Source organism: Alligator sinensis, unplaced genomic scaffold (genome assembly GCF_000455745.1).
Source record: "Alligator sinensis unplaced genomic scaffold, ASM45574v1 scaffold1032_1, whole genome shotgun sequence".
Lineage (NCBI taxonomy): Eukaryota > Metazoa > Chordata > Crocodylia > Alligatoridae > Alligator > Alligator sinensis.
In genome coordinates, this window is record NW_005842450.1 from 255,463 (window position 1) to 272,635 (window position 17,173).

General features: G+C 64.2%; 2 protein-coding genes across 2 annotated transcripts in view; one reads left to right on the plus strand and one right to left on the minus strand.

Moving 5' to 3' along the window:
• Nucleotides 1-12,551, minus strand: part of KIAA1755 (KIAA1755 ortholog) — a 17,202-nt gene extending 4,651 nt beyond the window's left edge. The window contains 10 exon segments of the mRNA XM_025212178.1: nucleotides 108-256; nucleotides 555-653; nucleotides 1,195-1,311; nucleotides 1,880-1,966; nucleotides 3,046-3,139; nucleotides 3,600-3,723; nucleotides 4,849-5,034; nucleotides 5,622-6,957; nucleotides 7,493-7,690; nucleotides 12,340-12,551. Of these exon segments, the coding sequence (XP_025067963.1) occupies nucleotides 108-256; nucleotides 555-653; nucleotides 1,195-1,311; nucleotides 1,880-1,966; nucleotides 3,046-3,139; nucleotides 3,600-3,723; nucleotides 4,849-5,034; nucleotides 5,622-6,957; nucleotides 7,493-7,690; nucleotides 12,340-12,342 (2,393 nt within the window). The 5' untranslated portion in view covers nucleotides 12,343-12,551.
• Nucleotides 12,552-12,672: 121 nt separating this feature from the next.
• Nucleotides 12,673-16,157, plus strand: LOC112551387. Its single transcript, XM_025212179.1, has 3 exons — nucleotides 12,673-13,277; nucleotides 14,259-14,396; nucleotides 15,992-16,157. The coding sequence occupies exons 1-3, from the start codon at nucleotides 12,868-12,870 to the stop codon at nucleotides 16,155-16,157; spliced, it is 714 nt and encodes a 237-aa protein (XP_025067964.1). The 5' UTR covers nucleotides 12,673-12,867.
• Nucleotides 16,158-17,173: the final 1,016 nt, after the last annotated feature.

Genomic DNA, 17,173 nt, shown 5'->3' on the forward strand with positions numbered 1-17,173 from the left:
GGGGGGTGTGATCCCCCGGGTGGAAGCGGACCAGGCGAAGCAGCTGCGCAAGTCCAGCCCAGCCCCAAGGGTGCGGAGACAGACGGGAGACGTCCTGTCTGCAGTACCTGACGTCGGGAGAGGAGCTGAGCCGCGTCGCCTCCTTCCTCAGCCTGGCCAGCGTGGCCCCCCCGTCCCTCTGCAAAGTGACCAGCTGGGGGTCGCGCAGCACCGTCCTCATCAGCTCCCGGTACCGCTCCGTGCACTCGGTCGCTTCCTGCAGGAGGATCAAACACACGGGCAGGACAGCCCTGCCCGTCCACCCGGCCCACGGCCCATCCCGTCCACACCCGTTCGGAGCCTCTGCCCTTGCCGTGGCATGTGCTGGGCGACGTGGCCTCCATTGGGGCTGTCCCTAGCAGGCTCCTTCATCAGTGCCCAGGATCTTTGGGAACTTCTCTGACCCTGCCCGGAGGTTTTGATCAGAGTGCACCTCCGGTGCAGCCGCCTCTGGGGTGGAGCATGGCAGGGCTTGGGGCCAAGGAAAGCGCTGCACCATGCAGCACGGCGGGTACCTGCAGGCCCTCCGGCAAGGCGCCCCTCTCCAGCTCCCCGATGGAGCGCCGCAGCAGCTCCGACACCGCCGTGAGATCTGCGACGAAGGGGTGCAGCTTCTGCAGGGGGAAGCGCCCGCGGTCAGCGTGTTGGAGGCCAGGCAGGGCCGGCAGAGGGGCAGAAAGATGGGCGCATGGGCAGGGAACAGGGAAGGGATGGGGCAGACCCTAGGGCTGTTGAAACCGGTCGGCACAGGGTACGAGGTGGATGGCTGCAGCAGGTGGGAAGCCAGGCAGTTAATGAGCAGAGAGGGGGCTGCACACCCCTGGGGGGCTGGGGTCAGTAGCCGTGTGCTCCCCCTGTCCTTCACCTTCTGGTGATCTCTTGGCCTCACGTGGACGCCGTGGCTTGTCCCAGGACCCCCGCCCCATGCACGTGTGCTGTGTTATGCCACTGCAGCATGGCTAGCATCACCTGCCGGGTGGCCACAGGAAGGCCGCCACGCCCTTGCTGCAGGGCACGGGCATCCCCACATGCAGCTGGCCAGCACTGCCAAGGGCAGGGACTGCGCCCCGGCCTTTACTGCAGGACCGGTGCCAGTAGGAAGCAGGCGGGTGGCGGAGGAAAGAGGGGCGAGCTAGAGGCCATGATCGTAGACACCTGGAAGAATTGAACCCACTCGCTGTGGCAGTAAGGGAAGGTGCCGTCCAGGTCCCAGGTCAGCTGGCCGGGGTCCACGTAGCGGCCCAGGGCTTTCAGAGATGCCAGCACCTCCACCTGCGGGGGACAGCGCGCGGGAGCTGGATGGTGAACAGGGAGGGGCTGGAGCGCGCGGTGGGGGGCAGCGCTCCCGGGCCGGCCGGTACAGACGCTCCCCTCACCGTCTCGGGCTTGTCCCAACCCCGTCTGTGTGCAGGGCCCCCGTGGTGCGGGGCTGCTCTGTGCCCAGGAGACAGCAGACATGCTAATAATCTGCTAGGGCAGCCGGCGGGGTAATGGAGCTCATTAATATTTCACATTAGATTAATTAAACGGAGCCGCATTAGCAGAACAATAAACCCTTTCCAATTCTGAGTTATTATCCCGCTGCCTGTGTCCGGCGGGTGGAGGTAATTGCGAGAGCGCCTGTGCCCCGGGCAGCTGCAGCCATTAGCGCTGTCTGGCCACGCTGCCTGGGAGAGGCTGGGGCAGGCGGTCCTTTGCGATGGGGAGAAGGGGTCTCTGATCCCAGGCTGTCCCTGGGGGGTTTCAAGTGCCGGGCGCTGGGGTGCGGGAGCACGGCCGTTCTGCTCCAGCCCCCCGCAGCATGGGGGAGAGACGCGGGCCGTGCTGGTCCTGCCCTCACCTGCGTGCCAGGTACCTTCTCCAGGTGCGCAGCTGCCTCCTTCTCTGCCAGCAGCAGCAGGCTGTGGATGGCGCCGGGGGACGAGCGCTGCCGGGAGAGCAGAGGGGAAGTCAATGCATGAATGCCCCGAGCCTTTCTCGGCGCCCCGACCCCTCGGGCCCTGCGCAGCGAAGGCGAGTGAAGCAGAGGACGAGCTCCCAGCCAGGACGGAGTCCGAATCACTTCTAGCCTCCTGCACTTGTGTACACCAGGCCCCGGTTTGCATGTCCCCATCCCATGGGCAGTCTCCCAGTCTCCTGCCGGGTCCGGCTCCTGGCTGGTCCCTGCCTGGGGTGGGGGCATCAGCGCAAGGGCTCGGCCGTCTGTCTGCTAAGACTCCAGGGAGTCTTTGTACTTCTGGGACTGACTCCACACAGCCGTGCCCCTCCGTGGCCTGGCCTGCCGACGATGGTAGCTGCAGCTGCGGGGTACGGTGTGCAAGCACCGGCGCACAAGCCGTGCAAGCACCAGCGTGTGTCGATCTCCCACAGAGCACAGGACCAGGTGCCGGGAGGCATTTAGTGGGGAACGGAAAGGTCTCCAGGGTAGCAGCAGGGGGAGGCTTGATGTTTCCTAGATCAATGCATCGTGCTGCAAGAGGAGGCAGCTGGGACCAGGCTGAATAAATCATCACGGTGACGCCTGTAGGCAAAGCCGGGGAGGAGATCAAAGACGTGGCTGCTGGGCACAGCAGGCAAAGGGACTATCGAGCGGAGCTGGAAGCCCAGAGACCCGGGCAGGTGCCGGCAGCGTTGGGGCGGGGGCGAGTGGGATCTCTTGCTCCGAGGGCGGCTGGAGCAGAAGACGCAGGGAGGCCGGGAAGTCTCCGTCGCTGGAAGTCTTCACGTGCAGGGTCAACAAACCCTTGTCTGGGGGTGTTGCAGACAGGCCTGGCCCTGCCCCGGGCAGGGTGGGTGTAAGAAGAGCCCTCCGCAGAGCCTTGCCGGCCCCGCTTTGCTCCTATAACGCGACACTCTCCAGGCAGAGCTTGCGAGGGGCCTTGCAGGACAACAGCGAGGGGCAGCACGTGCCACTTCTCCATCCGCGCAAACCCCGCGATGGCCAGAGCAGCTGAGAAGAGCCTCTTGTCTACAGAAACCTCCCTGCTACGAGGCCCCCATGCCTACCTGGACTGACGTGAGCGCTGCGTTCAGCGCAGGGGAGGGAAGCTGCCGTCTAGCGTCCACCACGACGGTCAGTCCCACGCCTCTTGCCTTCCTCCTGGGGGGTGGGAGCAAAACCGGGTGATGCCACACGCCGGGAAGACCCCTGCATTAGTTAACGATGGCAGGCGATGGGCAGTCCTGACCCCTTGGCTACTGCCCTTCCCCGGGGACCTCCACCTGCTCGTCGGAGGATTCGGCACTGAGGACTGGAGGCAGATTGGAGATGGACAGTTTTTTTTTCCCCAGGCTAATTGTGCAGTTCTGGGACACCCAAAGCAGGTGGGATTTAACAGCTCCTTGCTGGCCCATGCTCTGGGCTCAGGAGGAAGCCTGGTGATTGCACGTATTTCTCGCACAAGCCCTGTCTGTGCAACAAGGGGATCCCACGGTTCACACTCCGACAGGTGGCAGTGGTGGACACCGTCGCCGGCCCAGCTGTGCGAGCGGGGAAGCCAAGGCATTGACCCCTTCGCATGAGCGTTGCCCCTGGGCAAGGACCCCGTGTCCCCCCTTACCTGGGGATGGAGCAGAGGTAGAGGAGGAGCCGGGCGACCTCTCTAGCCGAGCACCAAGAGGCTTCCCACGCTCTGCTGCTCGTGCTCACCTGGATCAGGGCCCGGCCAAGCTTGTCCGTGCTCCCTGCAGCCGGGAGAGAGCAACAGTGGGTCTCTGCCCTGCAACATCACCGAGCCCAGCCTCAAACCACCGGAGCCAGGTCCCCGCGTCGTGAGACCGGCTTACAGCTCCTGAGGTTGCGGCAGGGTCAGTGCCGGGCTCCCTTCCTTTGCCATTTGCTCTTTTATCTCTACTTCTCGGAGTCACGCCTGCGCCCGCTTCTCTGCAGCCAGCAGAGCTGGAGACCGACGGGGTTTGGTTTTTTTAAATAATAGCAGCAGGCGCCCTGCCTTGTTCGCGCGACTCCAGCAGCTGGGGCTTTGAGGGAGGCGTCGCGCACAGCAGTGCATGCTGGCGAAGCTGCGTCCCCGGTTAACTGGAGACTGCAAACTATCCCAGCCCCCCCTGCCGCGTGCTCCCTCAAATGCCCGGCTCCCACGCTTCCCTTGCCCGGCCTCGAGCGACGGCAGCTCCGCTCCCTTTTCCCCGGGGACCGCGCTGGAGCCTGGCGTCGGATGCTGGAGCTCCAGCCCGACCTCGCTCTCGGGGCCGTGCTGTTTGCAGGTCACAGCCCAGAAAGGCGATGCTGTGACGTGGAGCTGGGAGCTCTGACCCTACATTTGCAGTTTTCAGGAACCCAAACCCGAACACCTTTTAAAAAAATAACACGAATTAATGTTTTTGTCCCCCCGTTTTAGGGTTGTTGGTTGTAGCCGTGTTGGCCCAAGGACATGGGTTCTTTGGGTAGATGCAATCTCTTTTATGAGACCAACTAAATAGTTGGAAAAATAGTTGGGGAAAGTGTTTGTGCCTGAAAGCTCGCAAAGAACAATTTTTCCAACTGTTTAGTTGATCTCATAAAAGATGCCGCATCTACCCGAAGAACCTTGTCTGCCTTCGTCCCTTCGGTCACTGAAAGCAGAAACGTTCCCACTGGCCAAGTCGGGCAAGAAGCTCGTTGCAGTGGAGATGCTTTCCCAGCCAGCAGGTTTTTTGGGGCGTGTTTTTGGGTTTTCTCCATTTTGAGGTTTTAAGTTTTGCAGCCGAGTCTCAGCCAGCACTGAGCAAGTCCTTCAAACCCTCCCGCTCCGGCCGCGAAGCCGCCTCTCGTTGCAAGGACGTTTCAGGTGAAAGGCCCTGAGCGGGTACCTGGCAGGCACGCCACCCCTGAGAGCAGGAGCTGGGTGCCGAGGCCCTGCCAGCGGGGCAGCTTCGGGGCGCTGCCTTCTGCAGGGAGAGGGTCTCGGGCCGCGGCGGGAGCACGGGGGCCGTTCCTGCAGCCGGTGCCGTGCGGAGAGCCGACGTGGAGGCGAGCGGCATCCGCCTGGTCAGCACCTGCCGGGCAAACACACCAAGGGTGAGGCACAAGCGGGGAGGGGGCCGAGGGATGCGGAGGAGAGGCACGGCGTGCTGCTGTGGCGTTTTACACCCGTGTGCAGGTGCAGAGCCGGGGGTGCCCCGGGGCACGTGCACCCCCTTGGACTCCTGCTCCGCCCCGCATTTAACCCCCCGCCTGGCAGCGACAGCCGCATTTCTAGCCAGGAGTCACTGGACTTCGTGGCTCCGTCCTGTACCGGATCCCTGCTCAACTCTTCATCCCACCAGGGCTAACAACCCGCTTTTCTTCTAAACGGTCTCGACCCCGCCGGCCAAGCGCGCCTCCGTTCTGCTCCTGGCCACGTCGCTCCTACTTCTCAGCCCTGCAGTCTCCTTCAATGCAGCTGTCTTGGTTTTTGCTTCAATCCTAAACTGCCCCCGGCCCCTAGCATGTTAGCACAGCTCCTAGCATCTTTTTAACCGGAGAAAAATGCGTGTTGTTTTATATGGGATGATGCAGCTCACCCCCTGCACCCCCTTTGCACGGTCCTAGATCTGCCCGTGCGCGTGCGCGTGCGCGTGTGCAAGACCCGGTGGGCTGCTACCTTTCCCCGCTGGCTTGGCTCTGCTCATCCTGGGAGAGTAAAGAGCCAACGTCTTCCTCCGAGACCCCTCGGGCTGGCTGGCCGCTCTTTCTGCAGTGGCCTCGGCGAGGGCAGCCAGCTGCCGTGGGCCCTTCAAGAAGGGGAATTTGTGGCTGGTGGTGGGAGACTCGGACCGAGAAGGGTTTCTCCCTGCACCCGCCGGAGACTTGAGCAGCTTGAGGTATCCCTGCTTGGTCGCCTCCTCGGCTTTCGCTTCCTGGGGAGGGAAGCCGGAGGGGGGTCGGGGAGCGCCAGCATCCCTGGGCCGGTGCCTGTCTGGGGGCTTCACGGCGGCGCTGGCGGGAGGGAGGTCACGGTTGGGCCCATCGGACTCCTCCTGGATGGCGGCCATCGGCCCGGCGCCGAAGCAGATGGGGTTCTGGATAGCGGCCACGTAGGACTCGCGGTACCGGCACCTCAGCCCGGGGCACCGGGGGTCTCTGCTCAGCTTCCTCCTCAGACACGGCGTGCAGGGACCCTCTTCTGCGCTCGGCCCTTTCCCGCAGGCCCAGGTCTCAGCGGCCGGCTCTCCAAGCCCTGGCTTGCTCTCGGACGGCGGCTCTGCTTCTCCAGCAGGCGCCGGCCGCTCCGACCGGGGGTGCGGATCGGAGCCCCCTTCTGCAGAGAGCTCCAGCAGGTCCACGTACTCGCCCTCCAGGTCCCGGCTGAGGATGTCGCACAGGCTCGGCGCGACAAACCCCTGGGCGTCCGGCTGCCAGGGGCCTGCCTGCTCCACCTTGATGAGCCCCGGGTACTTGCTCGGGCCGCGCCTCCGGGGCACGTCTTTGCACTCCCGCACCTTCCCTGCCGCGTGCCCGCCGGAGCCTGGCGCCGGAGCCTCTGCTGCGCCAGGAGACGCCCAGCTGTCCCGGTCCCGCGCGCCGGCCGGAGAGGCGGCTGCAGCCTGGACCAGGTTTGGAGCGACCTTGGGCTTCTCGATGAACTCCGGCGTGGCGATCTTACTCCAAGGCATGGGCATGACCCCGCTTTCTGTGGCGACCAGGCAGGTGCGCAGCGGCGCCCGGTCCAGGCCGCGGTTGATTTCCTCCAGCCACTCGTTGGTGAAGAGCAGCGAGTAGGAGGCTTGGGGGACAGGGATGTCCTCCACCATGCGCAGGTCCCGGGAGAGGCACTTGAGGACGATGCCGGCCGACTGGTCCTGGCAGGGCTCTGCCTGCAGGTAGAAGTCCCCCGGGCGCAGGAGCAGCGGGTTGAGGGGCGCGAGGTGAATGACGACCTTCTCGCGGAGGCACAGGGGCCAGCCCTCGTGCAGGAAGAGGCAGTTGCAATAAGGCGCCTGGGAGAGGGGAAGACACGCTCGTTAGTGAATCCGGCCCGTCTCTGCAGCGGTCACTGATCCCCCAGGCCCTCCGCCCTGTGCATTTTGCCACCTCCCCATGTGATAGAGAAGTGCTCTCGTGCCCGTCTCGCAATGGGGACTGAGGCACTAAGTGAGTTGCCCAAGGCGCTATACAGAGCTGTGGCAGAGAAGCACCTGCGTCCCAAGCTAGGCTTTGACCCAGCAGCTAGCTGAGTGCCCGACCCATCCCAGGAGCCCTGTCCGGGGTGGGGGGATGCCGAGAGGGGCAGAGACCTGCCTGCTGCGGGTGCTGGGAGTCCTGGCCCATTTGGGCCGACACCGGGTGAGCGGGTAAGCTTCCCTGGCCAGCTCAGCCTAGCTGAACGGAGGGTCCCGCCTGGCCCTGCGCATCGTAGCATGTCTCTAGGGCTCTGGCTGTAGGATGCATTGCTGTGGTGTGAAATCAGGGCTTGCCTCCCGGGCCGGAGAGCCAGGGCACGGACAACGTGGACGCTATGACCCATGGACTTACGCAGGCCGCCTGCCGCACGTGCTCGAAGAGGCGCTTGGCCGGGATCAGGAAGTCCAGGAGGCAGCAGAGCCCGTCCCCGTGGTAGTCGGTCTCCAGCAGGCGGAAGACCTGGCTGAGGACCGTGGGGGCCGTGGCGTCGAACGGAGGGTACAAGGCCTGGAGGGCGCTCTGCACCGCGGCATCCAGGGACTGCGGGTCCTGCGCGGGGAAAGGACGGCCCATTAGCAAGCACAACGCACGGGTCCGTGGGTTGCCCCATGGGAGACCCCCGTCTCCCCATGCTCCACGGCCATCGCTAGAGACCCCCCTACTTCGGAGCAGCGTGCAACCGCCTCCGGGAGGAAATCCACCCCAGAGCAGACACCCAGCCGAGCCGGCAGCGCTCCTCGGGGACGCACGTGCTTTCGATGTTGGGAAATACCTACCTGTGTGCACGTGGCGCGGAGGGGTGGCCAAGCTCCCAGACAGCCTCTGAACATGCAGCCCAGGGGCCTGTGGACTTGGGCTGCCTGCAGCCTCTGCGGAGGTTCGTGGAAAGTTCATTGAACGACAGGCCTGGGACTCGGAGATCAGCTCTGGGGCCAAACCCCAAACCCCAAACCCCTCGAGGCTTCGGAGCGCTCCTGCAGGGTGCACGGGCTCGGGTCCACGCTCCCCTGCAGCGTGGAGAGGCTCAGATTTAAGCCTGTAGACAACGGAGGGGCTGGATGGCTAAGCAGATGAAGGACAAATGGGGGCGAGGGGGGGTCTCGTCCAGCCCCAATCCCTGGAGAATCCAGTATGAATCCACTGCAGGGTTTAGGGTGTGTTGCACTGCGGCGCAAGCCCCTGCACCCTGACCCCAGAGCCGCGGCTGCAGCGAGACGCACGGCGCGCTCTTCCCAGCTCTGCACGAGATCCTCGCACGCCTCTCGCTTTCAGGGCCGCTGATGGAGCCAGGGCACAAAAAGGAGCAATTGGGTTGAGCCCAGATTACATTTCAGCGGCATTAGGGAACGTCGAGGGGATAGACGTGGGGGCCTCCTGCAATCTGGCTCCCAGCTCCTGCGTGGGTTGAGCCAACAGCGAGCTGACGGGAAACACGGCTGGTTTCTGAGCGTGGGCTTGCTGCGGATCTGGGAGCACCGGGCTTTCTCACAAAAGTCCTGGAAAAATCTTGCTGGCTGCTTGCACCGTCGTAATTCAGTCGTTGGCGACGCGGAGCTGCATGTCCGGCTGTCCGGCCTCTCGGCCGCGTGGCCGGGGAGGAGGGTCAGCGCCCAGGTGTAACTGGACTGGACGTGGCTGGATTCCCAGCTCAGAGCAAGCCTTCTTGCAGAGAGGCGGCTTGGTTAGCACAAGAGGGTCCAAGACCTCGTTTCCCGCAGCTGGTGAGCTGCATTGGCGGTGGCGTCATGGCACTCGGGGGCTGCATGGCCTCTGCCTGGCAAGCACGGGGCCGGGAGGTGCATCTCCACGAGGACACCCCAGCAAGTAAAGAGGAATTAGCCAAACATGCATGTACGAAGGGCTGAACCCTGTGCAGATGCCCCACTTCAGGAGCCACGCGCCTCGGACCCAGTCAGGGCTGGGATCTTCATGTGCTTTATCTCCGGTGCTTTGCAGTGAGTGCCACAAGCCTTCCTGGAGTGAGGCTGCAGGGCCCCATCTCCTGGCATCTGTGTGGCAGGTTTGGCCGCCCAGGCCTGGGAAGGTGCTCGGACGCTCCCTCCACGTGCCCTCACCCTGAGCTGGGCGCTCCTTCTCTCCCGGTACCTGCTTCCTCCCAGGGCTCTGGCTCTGTGCAGCTCCGACTGGCGATGCAGGACCACTGCTTTTCTCACCCCGGTTGTGTTTGGTTTGCAGCGCATGGACGACAGGCTGCAGGATGCTTCTGGCTCTTGCAAGCACGGTGCACCGCTGCCTCGCGCCTCTTCTAGCGCTGACGGCTGAGAGCGCGGCCTCGGGAGCAGCTGCCGTCACGCCCAAATCTCCACGTCTTGCCTTCTCGCGCCCTCGCCTCCCTGCCCGGGCGAGGGAAGGAATCCAGAGCACGTCCCACTGCCGTCCTGCAGCGCGGGGGCACCGAGGGAGCCAGGCCAGCTCCTCCTGCGGCCACGAGCAAGAGTCTGAACCCAAGACCAGCCTCAAATCGCCTCCTTCCTTCCTGGTACGTGGCCTGGGTGAAGCTGCCAGGCCCAGCCCCTGCTCAGCACTGCTGGATTTGGGGATAGACGTGGGGGCTTGGAAAGCTAAGGTTCCAGATGTGCCCTCTCCAGATGTTGCAAGTGCGGGTTAGGGGTCACGTCTGACAGCGCCTCGCTGGCAGTGACCCTCCCGCATCCTCCGACGAGCTCCAAGACCAGCTTTTTGTGCCGCCAAGAGCTCATCCCGGCTGAGCTCATCTGGAGCTGGGAAAAGGGAAAAGAACGATCCCTGTGGTGACAGGGCCTCGGCTCGGCCCTCCCAGGACAGACGCTGCAGCTTTGCTCCTGCCGGGGCCGCGTGGCGGGGGCCGAGGGGCTCTGGACCGCGGCTCCCATTCAGCCCTGCTTTCAGGATCCCTGCGCGCTTCGCAGCCGGCTCTCCCGGGCTCGCCCTCCGCCTGCGTGCTGATGGAAAGATGTCCCTCTGGAGAGGGGCAGAGGTACAAGAACATTTTTCAGCAGCTCCTCTGCCTACCGCCCGCCGTGCCCTGCGCCGCGCCGCGTCCCAGCAGCCTCCTCGCGCCCGGTCGTGCCTCCATCACCGCCCCCGGAGAAGGCTCCGTTGGCATCGGTGCCAGCAGGATCCGGCCCCCGCTGCCTCCCCATCTTCAGCCCACAGTGGGAACATCCTCCACGTTCCCCAATCCCCAAGGCGTGTGCGGTGCATGGGCATCCGCATGAGGATTCGGACCTGGCTGTGGCCGGGAGGGAGGTGGTGGGGCTTGGGAGGATGCCCGGCGATTTGGACTTTCCTGCTCGCCGTTCGCTGGCTGCACGGTCTGTGCCCGAGTTCACCACTGACCCGTTGGTGGCCGGCCGAAGCCGGACAGACCCGAGCCACTCCAGTGGGGTTTGCCCGCGTGACACGCAACCGCGGCGGCTGGTCTGGCATGAAACCTTGGCGGATGTGCGCCTGTCCTTTCCCAGCGGGTTTGGCCTCACAGCCCTCGTCTTTGCTCCGTGAGGTTCCCTGAGCTCAGTCATCCCGGTTTGCAAGCAGCGGGTTGCTCTCCGGCCCGGTCAGCCATGCAGCCTGCAGGCCCTGCCCCGCGCCACGCAGCCCCCGCAAGCTTTGCCGTGACCAAGACGTGTCAATGCACACTCAGCCCTCTGCCTGCTGCCACAGCGCCCCGGGGCCCCCGGTGCACGGGGCTGCTGGGGAGCAGCGCGCCCCGTGCCTCGGTTGCTCCGACCGCCTGAGCCGTCAGAAACTTGTCACGGGAACAAGCCAGGGAGCAGGACAGGGAGGACGTCTCTGGAGTCAGCTGGGGCTTTGCCAGGGGGGCCAGGGCAGCGCCCGAACACCCGGGGTTAAAGAAGAGAGATCCCCGAGGCAAAGCCCACAGGGAAGCTGGCTCGGCCGGAAATGGCCCGGCCGCGCACGCACGCGCACGTTCGGAGCGTAGCGTGCAAAGGCATCGTCCATCACCGAACAGCAGGCCCCTCTCAAACCTGTGTCAGAGGAAGAGAGGCAGCTGGACCAAGCCTCACGTGTCGATCTGTTATAAAAAGAGGGGGGGGACGGGACAGGGGGAAAACGGGGCTTTTCAGAGACATACGGAGCCAAAGGTGCCCTGGCTGGGACCCCCCCTTGGCTCCGCTCACCAAGGGGGATGAGATTTTGGCCCGGGGTGACTCGAACGTGGCCCTGCGACATTCGCGCCTCTGCGGGCAGGGGTTTGGTGATCCTGCAAACACAGGATCGATTCAAACCCGAAGGGAACCAGGCCCCGCTGCCCTTCTCTGGCTAACGTGAAAGGCAAAGAGGAAACAAAAGGCGCTGAGAGCAGAAAGAGATGCAGGCGCTGAGAGAGGTTTCTCTGCTGGCCGCCCCAGGGCTGCTAAGGCTTTCTCCCCCAAGAGCCACCGCTTTAAAAGCCGGCGAACAAAGGTGGTCCTGGGGCAGGAACCCTTTCTGAGCTCGCCCAGAGGAACGGAGCCGCGGCCCCCGCTTTTCTGGGCATAGACGAGACAGGAACAGGGCTCGAAAGCTCCAACTGGCGAGAACAACCCTTCCCTCCCCTCCCCTCTCCTCTCCTCTCCTCTCCTGCAGCTCTTCCCCCAGGACGAGCTTTGCCAGAGCGAGGATGTCTCGGACCCAAACTTTTAAGTGTAGCCAGGCCACGAGGGACGTCGAGAGCAGCGTTCGGGATAGCGGCCGGAGCGAGGCGGTGACAGCCAGGAGCCCGGGGCCGGTGCCCGGACACCCTTCCCCCTGCGCGGGGCATGTTTTCCAGGTCTCGTTGCCTGCGCCGGCGGGGGAGGATGGAGCTGCAGTCGCTCGCCGTCTCACACGCTTTGCTCCAAACAGCTGCTAGCGATCTCTGCTCGTTCTCTGCAGCGGTGCCAAGGCTTTGCTCGGCCTCCCGGGACGTGCGCTCGGCCTGGGAAGGGAGCTCTGCCCGCCACCCCGAGAGACGGGCTCTGCCGAAGGGGCTCCTCCGCCTTCCCACCCAGCCGGGAGCGGCCTCACACCTGGCGCTATCGGCAGCATCCAGGGCCCGTCGGGTGCGCTCGGCGCTGTACAAAGGGTCGCGGGAGTGGCAGCGCCCGTCGTGCTCGGGCCCCGACAGCTCGGGCTGCCTGCGGGCCGGGGGCAGGTGCCAGGAGAGGAGCAGCCGTGGGGAGGGGGCGAGGAAAGACAGAAGCAGAAGGCATTACCATGGTGGCAGAGGGGCTGGGGCAGCGGGCAAGGCCCCCGCCGCTCCTCGTCCTTCCCGGATACTAGCGTGGTTCCCTATGGCCTCCAGCTGCCCCGTCCACGCGCCCCTCCGCAACGCGATCCAGGTGTGCACGGGACGTCCCGATGGGGCCACTGCCCCGGTGCCTGCATCCCAGCCTCGGGATCCCTCCCGTCCTCGTCCTCGTCCTCGTCCTCGAAGAGCAAGGGGAGGGCCAGGGGAGGGGAAAGGGGGGAGGAGGGAGGGGGCTGTCTGGGAGAGACGCCTTAAACTCCGTCTCGCTCGCGGCCGCGCTCCTCTGACTGCAAAACATCCCCGGTGCAGCGCCAGGCCTGGGAACAGCAGCTCCCATTGTGCCCGCAGACACAGGCCCCGCTTCGTGCCCAGCCGGCGGTGGCATGGGCTCGGCGCACGCTGGGGGAGAGGGGAACGGGCAGGGGAAAGCCCGGTCCAGCCCTGGCGTCGTGCACGGCATCCAGCGCGGTGCCCCCAGGGCTGAGCTTGGCCCATGGCGCCTGCCAAGAGGAACACAAGACGCCCACACAGGCTTGTTTTTCCAACCATTTCTGCTTCCTCCCAAAGAGGTTTCTTTCTTTCTTTCTCCCTGAAAGAGGCCTGCCAGCCAGCGCCGCGGATTGTCCTCTCCTGCCGCTGCGCCGCTTCATTGGCCGGCCGCTTCCTTTTGTCCTGTGGCAAAATCCACGTCCCCCCGCGGGAGGTGCAGCGGGAGGAAGGGAAGCCCCGGCCAAACGAGCCCGTGCAAGGGACGCTGCGGACGAGGAGGCCCCTGCGGGGAGCCGGGTCTCCACCTCTGCCGAAGCCGATGGGGAAACGGCCCTGGGAAGAAACCGTGGGAGCAAATCCCGCGGTAGCGCGGCATCGGGGCACGCCGCAGGCCTGGGACCGCGTCGTGTGCATGTAAGGAGCGGGCACGTGGCTCGTCCGGGCTAGCTGCCTGCCGCAGACGCCGTCAGCGTGCTAGGCCAGTCTGCGCGGAGCAAGCCGTACCCCAGGCCATGGGCGCGGAGAGCGGCACGCAGAGGGCAGCTTCTCCGAGGGGGAACGGAGGGGCTGGGCCTGGCAGGAGGCTGCCCACCACATGCCCGTCCGTGGGAGAGGCACACGCCAGCTCCGGGGCTGGAAGGGGTAAGCCCTGCTGCTCCTGGGCGCCGACTGTCCGCCCTGCCCCAGCGCAGCATGGGCCTGCTGGGGAGGGACCGCAGCATCAGAGCGCGGGGATCCTGGAAGAGCCGGCGGGGAGGCAGCTGCAATAACAAGCCGGCGGGCAGGGATCAGGCGGCGGCCGCACAAAGCGCTCCGCAAACAAGCAGAGCCCGGGGAGGTCTGGCAAGGGGGAGCGTGGCGCTGCTGCCACGTGGTCTGGGCTGGGGAGCGCGTCTCCCCCCGTCCACGCGCAGGCTGGACATCCACGCGGCGCTTCGGGAAGAGCTGGTTCCAGCTTCAGAGCGGAGACTGCTGCATCCCGGACGAGACAAGGGGACATCCTCGTTGCAACACGGCCTGGCCCCAACCTCACCCCCACAGCCGAGATCCTCCCCGCAGTTTCCCAGTGCCCTCGGCCCAGGCTACCAGGCTTCAAAGCACTTCCCCTCCACGGGCAGCACCCCCGGGTTAAATCCCTCCGGTGCTGAGGGTCCTCCAGCACCTTCCCGCAATCCCCCCACCCCTGCCCTGTGCCAAAAGGGACAGGTAAGTTCTCCCACAATGCACTGGGAGCATCCTGGAGATGCTCGTCTTTGCAGCTCAGAGAGCCCGGGGACGTGCGCAGCAGCACGATGGGGGGGTGCAGCGCTCCTGAGGACACAGGCACGCCGGCCAGGCTCGGGCAGCTGAGCTGCTAAGCTAACCCTGGTGCTGGTTTCCCGGGTCTCTTTGCAGTGAGGCCACAGCTTGCGCTGGCAGTCCCAAGGCTGCTGGGCAATGGGACCCAAATGCTGGAGACTTCTGCACCGCGTGTGTCCAGGGAGGAGGCAGCCTGAGCATGAAATGGCTCCCCGAGGATGCCCCTTCCAGCAGGTGAGACCCCGTCCCAGCTGGGCTCAAGCCCCCGGCAGCGCCCGGACGTCTGGGCACCGCATGACGCCGGGCAGAGCTCCTGGGGGCAGCCCTGCAGCGCTGACCGGGGCAGAGGACATCAGGGCGTGCGGTTCTCCATCCCCCCACCCCGCTCCTGCCTGTCGCTCCCCTCCTCCGCCTCGCTGGGCTCCAGCAGCTGTGCAGACGGCTGGATGCAGCTTTTCTGTCTGGCCTTTCCCAGCACAGAGGCCCATTCAGAGGCTGGGTGGCCTGGGGTCTCTCCGGGGTCGCTGCTCCTGTGCCCGGAGCCGGATTTCTGCAGAAGCATCGTCCCCGCGGCTCTGTGTCGTTATTGTCTCCCACGAGGCCCCCAGACGCGGTGTCACGGAGAGGGGAGCGCGTCTTTCCGGGGGTGATGTCACCGCCTCGGAGCCTTGCTGGGTGTCACAGCGATGCCGCTAAGGGCTGGGGCCAAGGGGCATGAACCCCGACCCCTCTGCAGCCAGCAGCTGGGTCTGCAACTACCCACGGCCTCGTGCCACTTGCCAGGGGACCTGGGGGCACCCCAGCTCTGCACCCCGTGGCCTGGGGCTGCATGCACAGCACAGGACCCCTGTGGGCTCCTGCAAGGGTCCCCCTGAGCTCCGGCACGGCTGCCCCCACGCCGGGACCTGTCACCAGGCATCAACTTGGAGGTGCTGGGGTGGGGGGCAAAGAGATCTGGCCTCCAAATTGCCCATTCTGTAGCTCTGGGTGGGGTGAAGGGATCTAGTGTGCTGGAAAGCCTGGTGCTAAGCGGTCCCCTCTGGGTCCAGGAACGGCAGAGGATGAGGATGCACGGCGTGTCTAGGAGCACGGGCAAGGCATGCAGAGGTCAGTGCACCGGAGCCTGCGCAGGTGGCACGTTTGCACTGAGATCCAAGTGAACAGATGCCAGCCCCCGGGGCTTGCCCTGGCAGGGGGAGCAGGCGAGAGCCTGCGGCCAGCGAGCCCATGGCCACGGGGGAGGGCAGCAGGCAGAAGACAACGCTTGGCTCCAGCTGCCGCCCAAGTTACCGATAAAGTTACTTCCTGGCGCGTTTCCCAAGCGTCCGGGGCGGGTCCTAGATTATAGATGTTCGGGGCGGAAGGGACAGGAAAGAGTTCTGACCCTCTGCCCCGGGCAGGAAAGAGCACTGGGGTCAGATAACCCCAGCCAGGTGCTTGACCCCAGCTAGGTGCTCGGGTCAGCGGAGCAGCTCCCGGTGCCAGATCAGCAGCTGGCGGCGCTGCTGCCTGGAGAGCTCTCCTTGCGCTAGCGCTGGCTGCAGCGGGGAAGCGATTGGCACGGCTGCCCCCTGCGCCTGGCTCTGACCTGCAGTGCCGCAGCCTGGGCCGACCGCACGGGACCCCCCGAGCGGTACCGCACGCTGCTGCAGACAAGGCATGATCACCTGCTACGAATCCATGCCGGCTTCCCTGCCGCATTATTTCTCCCACTGTACTCCCGCAAATATGATCCTTCATAATCTTTTCAAAGACCTTTGCAAGGATGGAGGTGAGACAGACTGGTCTATAATGACTCGGATCCTCCTTCCTCCCCTTCTTGAAAATAGGGACCGCATGGCCCTTTTCCAGTCCTCCGGGACCTGCCCCGAGCGCCACGAGTGCTCGAACAGCCGTGCCCGCAGCTCTGCTACGACCCCGGCCAATTCCTTCAGTGCCCTTGGATGCAGCTCGCCCGGGCCTGCCGACGCGAACACGTCCTGTCCGTCCACGTGACTCTGCACCAGGTCAGCGTCGACAGCGGGCGGGCTGGTGTCCCTCTGATGCCCACCTAAGAGCCCATTAGGAGACTTATCTTGCCCCTGTTCAGGAACACCGAGGCAAAAAACTCATTGACTAGCTCAGCCTTGTCCCCCCGTCTGTCACTAATTGCTCCCCCTTGTTCAGTAGGGTCCTATGCTGCCCTGCGCCTTCCTCTTCCTCCCTACATACCTAAAAAAAGACTTTTTGTTGTCTTTAATTTTTAATTGGTGTTGCCAGCCTCAGCTCTGCAGTTGCTGTGGCCCATCCAACCTCCTCTTGAAGACCCCCAGGGTAGGGGAGAGCACCACCTCCCTTGGGAGCCCCTTCCAGACCCTGGCCACTCGAACTGTGAAGAAGTTCTTCCTAATGTCCAGTCTAAATCTGCTCTCTGCTAGCTTGTGGCCATTTTTCTTGTAACCCCCGGGGGCACCTTGGCGAATAAATACTCACCAATTCCCTTCTGTGCCCCCTGTGATGAACTTATAGACTGATCCGAAAGAAAATGCTAGCAGCTCTCTCTGATTCATTGCCCCAGACAGAAGAGAATGGAGTTATCACTTTCCATTATCAGGGACTTGAATTGATACAGAGCATCTATGCAGGGTTAAATTCCCAGACAAAAATGACCATAGGGGTTGTGGATTTAGCACACATGAGCTGGAATGAGCTAGTGGCAAAAATCAAACAGGCAAGAGATTTGCTGCGAGAGACTGGTGTTTTAAAGAGACAAGCAGGCAAAAAGATTACATCAGAGCCTGTGCAGGCTATCACCTTTGCAAATAATGGTCCTCACTCTGCCAGTCGCCCTCCCAATTCTAATCCCCCTTTGCCTCAACCCTGGGCAACGACAGCCCAAAGAGACCCTTAGGAGAATGATTTGGAAAGAGCTAGTGAATTTAGGGGAAGATATGGGAAAATATGATCACCAGCCCATTAGTGTCCTGATTAATGCTTTGTCTCAAGCCATGCGGAGAGCAGAGTTAATGCAG